Here is a 4,521-nt window from a genome sequence, read left to right on the forward strand (position 1 = left end):
ATTAGTAACTAAAAAATTACGATCGCAAACCTGTCGTTAAACTGTTTAGCGATGGATTTACTATAAATTAGCAATGAATTACGAACGGTCGTTAATCCACATATATTTGTAGTGTCAGGCAAATATTATCCTAGGTTATAGGTGCTTCTAAATGCTTATGGTAGAAGTTTTTCATTCGTCATTGGAGCCTGGTATGGCCTATTTTATCCTTTTTTTTATGGTGTACATTTACTATCCATCAAATTGTTGGACAGGAGGAGCCCGAGAGTAAGTCAAGACAGTGCATTGATTAGTTATGAATATTAACTAATTTTACTTTGATTCAACAACTGGAATCAACCATGCTATGCTATAATCTTTGAAGGGGCTATGTCTGATGTTAGTATCTCTTTACACATCATAATAGATATTCCATAAAGATTACAAGAAATTCAATAAAGTATGCACATCGAATTATATATTGTCAAGGACATCGCCTATGGCTTCCTTGTTTTCTCAGGACTTCATTATTGCTGAGGCGTTCATCCCAATGGTGGAAGAGTTGCTGATGTTGTGCTTAGGACTTCCTCTTCTCAACTGACACATGAAACCCACCTGCCATTCGAGAAGTTAGGAATGGTACAAACTGCGGTTTGTTAGAACTGATAGGCTTAAGCTCAAACCGGCTCAGTATGAATGCAGCAACGTATTTCATCTCCATGAATGCCATCTCCTTTCCTAGGCACTGCCTTGGCCCTGCTTGGAAAACTGGGAATTTGTACACTGATACCGGTTCTTCTTCTCCTAGTTCTGTGCTTGCAAATAATGATAGCCATCTCCAAGGTTGGAACTCCAAACAATCCTTTCCCCACAAACTCTCCATTCTTCCCATTCCATAAGGAAAGTAGGTCACCCTACTTCCTTTTGGAACGAATGTCCCATCAGGAAGGATATCATCATTTTCTGCGTGTTTTGAATCCCATGGTACGGGAGGGTACAGTCTCATGCTTTCACAGAGGCAGGCTTTGAGGAATTTCAGCTCCTGCAAACCTCTAAAATTCAGAATTTCATGTTTGCTTCTGATCTCATGGACTACCAATGTCTCAACATCTGGATGGTGACAAAGGAGCCAGAAAAACCATGTAAGAGCTGCTGATACTGTGTCCCTCCCTGCTAGCAGGAAGCTTATCACCATATCTCTAGCCAACTCTTCGTCTTTGTCACTGACAGACAAGAATCTTGACAGCAGATCATCACCAACTGAACTTTTCTTCCTTTGAATCATCTTCACAACTGACTCATGCACCGCATCGACTGCTTCTCTAAGCCTGAGTTCGGACCCGACGCCCAAGGCGCGTTTGGCCTTCCATATCAAGGTCCATGGCTCTCTTGCCCTCCTAGCACTGATCTCTGCTGCTATGTCGAATGCGTCCGCGAGGCGACATTCGGGCATCGAGGGATGAAGGCACTCTGGATCCATGTCGAATGATACCTTGCAGACTGTATCAAAAGTGAATCTGCTCAGTACCTCTTGGAGGTCAATACTCATCTTGTTGATGCTCGCAGATTGCAGAAGAGGTAACAAACGTTGATTGGCTTCAACGTCCACTGTTCTTAGCACTAGGTCCCTCAGTGACCTGGTTGTGAACTCATGGCTCAATGCCCTCCTCTGTCGACGCCATAGCTCTCCATCAACATTGAATATTCCTCGGCCTAACAGGTCTCCGAGGATATCAGTGAAGGGTCTCCCCTTGGGGTAGTTATGGAACCGGGTCTTGAGTATGTGTTCAACATTGGCAGGGTTGGCTGTGACTATAATTAAGGTGGAACCAGGGCGATCCATGAGTATCGTCCCAGTGGGTGATCGAGAAAGTAATTCAGTATACCAATCAAGGAGACGATGACGGTTCTTGTAGAAGGAAATCAAGCAACCAAGGATAGGGTGAGATGATGGCCGATAGCCAGGCTTTTTGGGACTCGATAGAACAAAATATAACAAAAAGAGTGTAATAAGGAATACCACCACCATGGCCACAATCTCTCTCTCTCTCTCTCTCGATTATGTGTAAATGAAGATGGTGATCTCTCTCTCTCTTTCTTGTGTAAGTGAAGATGGTGATCTCTCTCTCTCTATCTCTGGCGAAGGTAATCTCTCTCTCGATTATGTGTAGGTGAAGTTGGTGATTTCTCTTTCTATCTCTGGCGAGGTAATCTCTCGATTGTGTGAGTGAAGGCGGTGATATCTCTTTCTGTTTGTAGTTGCGAGTGAGGTGAAGATCAAGGTGGTACAATCTGGTGACATGTCTTATCGTCTCTGGTGAAGGTACAATCTCTCTCTAGATGATGGTGGGTGGTGCTGCCATTTCTACTCTCTTCCTCTCTCGTATTTATCGTGTGTGAAGGCAAAAAGATTTATTATTTGAAGCACTTTATTACGGTAGATTTCATTCACCGGCCTTTGTAAATTTTCTCCTTTTTTAAATGTCGGAAGGTAAAGGAGTCAAACGGAGGAAGCGTGTGGCAGTTAGCGCCGTCTCTCCTGCACAGGGGTGGGCAACGGGCCGGGCCGCCGGATGGGCCAAGCTGACCCGGCATGTCATGGGCGGGTTTGGATCATGATTTTAGGTCTTGGCCCGTTAGGTACCAGGCCGAAACTCAGTCCGTTATTTGATGATTTCACCATTGCCCTCTGCCGAAAAGTCCCATTTCAAGCGAGAGACGGTGCGTCAAACGTACCCTTGGGCATCCACTCCAGCCAGTCTTTGACTGGACCTAGTCAATGCCATCACGTGGGTCACATGCTGAAAGATTCCTCCTCTTTGAAAGGGCATCTGAGGCACCAAACCCCGCATGCAGCTTATTTAGGCCACGAGGTAATTAATTTGGTGCATGGATCCATTATTATTTATTTATTTTACATTACAGGTGTAACAACCGCATGATTCTAAATATCACAATTTCCTAATGCTCCATGTTCTAACGGGCATTTTTTTTCCAATGTTTTGTAAGCATTTAACAGTAGTTGTTATGATGTGCAATTCACCAAATCCGTCGGTGCCATCACACCAGCATAGTTTTTTATAGAACCATGCAAGTTAAATTTTTTTTAAGGGCAAAATAGGGTTAAGCTGACCCTAACCAGTTACACATTATACCATTGGGTTTTGAACCTGCAACGTCCCAACAGAAGGTGACGTGCACTAGCTGCTCCTGCCAGACAAGGGGAGCCCCCGTTGTTAACCATGCAAGTTAATTACTTACGCTGTTTGTATTCATTTCCGCCGCCTCAGAAAATGGCTTAAGCAGCATCCATGGATAGCTTTGGTAGATCTTATGTTTCAGTCTCTGATTTGTGCAGTTAACCTTTTAGAAGCAAAAAAAAAAAAAGTTGCAAGCTTTGAGTGGTTTGGCGCCAAAGTTGCATTTGCAATTCTAGAAGGGCACTGTCTTGTTTAATCAAAATAATCCAGCGTTTGCTTAGAGAGAAACACCAACTGTTCCAGAAATTCTTCATCGGTAAGTCTCGATTTTGATCTCATAGAAATTAATTAGTATTTCTGGAAGTTTGTTTTTCTGAATCTTGGCACACACACATGTTCTGTATTGGAACATGTGTGTGTGCTATATAAATGCTGGATCCGCTTCCCAAGAACCATCATATGATACGCAATTTCTTATGTGTTGGATTCGCTGAGTATCTTGAATCATATTTTTTTTAGTACTAGCACATCATGCTTTTTGCCGGCCTGATGATCATACTCCGAGTCTGGCTATTTAGTTTTTCTTGCCTCTGTCTGTCTGCTAAGCATTCTCATGGTAAGTGCCATTTTATTGGATGTATCATTATTTTTTATCTTCTAAAAATTTAGTTACACATTTGCATGCATGTGTTGTCATGACTATGGTTCATTTAAGGTTACAATTTCTGCAACAATAAGAATGTTTAAATTACTGAAGTACCCCTAAGGCAATGGTCTTTTGAAATGTATACCTAGTTTTTTTTTTCATAAAATAAGATTTTTTAAGAACATGAGAAGTTTGAAGCCCCAAGGGGTTTGGTGCAGTGGAGGAGGCCTTGGCCACTAGGCGGGGTGGTTAGGGTTCTATTCTCATGAGCGGGACAGCGATTGTAAGTACGTCTGGCTTAGTCAGAGTGACTAGGTCTATGATTTCGAGGGTGGTTTTCTTGTCCTTCATAAAAAAAACCATGGATAGTTTGATAATTTTGGTTTAAGTGAATGTGTATGATTTTTTATTTTTTGAAAGAAGGAAAAACTCATTGAATGATCAGTAGAAGCTACATTCGATGCTCAAAGAAGAGAATAAAGTGAGGTTACATTGAAAAATCCGATTGTAGCCATTATAAAGATGTAAATCCTCACTTGGAGTCAATCATAAGGTGTATTTCAGCTAGAATCAGGTTGCACAGATGCTGGGGTGTTGTGGACAGTGTTTGAATGGATTCTGGAGTTACGTTCCTTCCAAACAAACCACCAAGTTGTGATGACCCACAACACCTACAAATGAAACCCCATCCGCTTC

General features: G+C 42.3%; 1 protein-coding gene across 1 annotated transcript; it reads right to left on the reverse strand.

The window, feature by feature from the left end:
- Window positions 1–316: 316 nt before the first annotated feature.
- On the reverse strand, window positions 317–2,296 carry LOC149833383 (cytochrome P450 94B1-like). The gene has a single exon (XM_090015089.1). The coding sequence runs from the start codon at window positions 2,006–2,008 to the stop codon at window positions 557–559; it is 1,452 nt and encodes a 483-aa protein (XP_089871215.1). The 5' UTR covers window positions 2,009–2,296; the 3' UTR covers window positions 317–556.
- Between the last annotated feature and the right edge of the window lie 2,225 nt (window positions 2,297–4,521).

Source organism: Nuphar pumila, chromosome 7 (assembly GCF_984573655.1).
Source record: "Nuphar pumila chromosome 7, dmNupPumi1.hap1.1, whole genome shotgun sequence".
Taxonomy (NCBI): domain Eukaryota; kingdom Viridiplantae; phylum Streptophyta; class Magnoliopsida; order Nymphaeales; family Nymphaeaceae; genus Nuphar; species Nuphar pumila.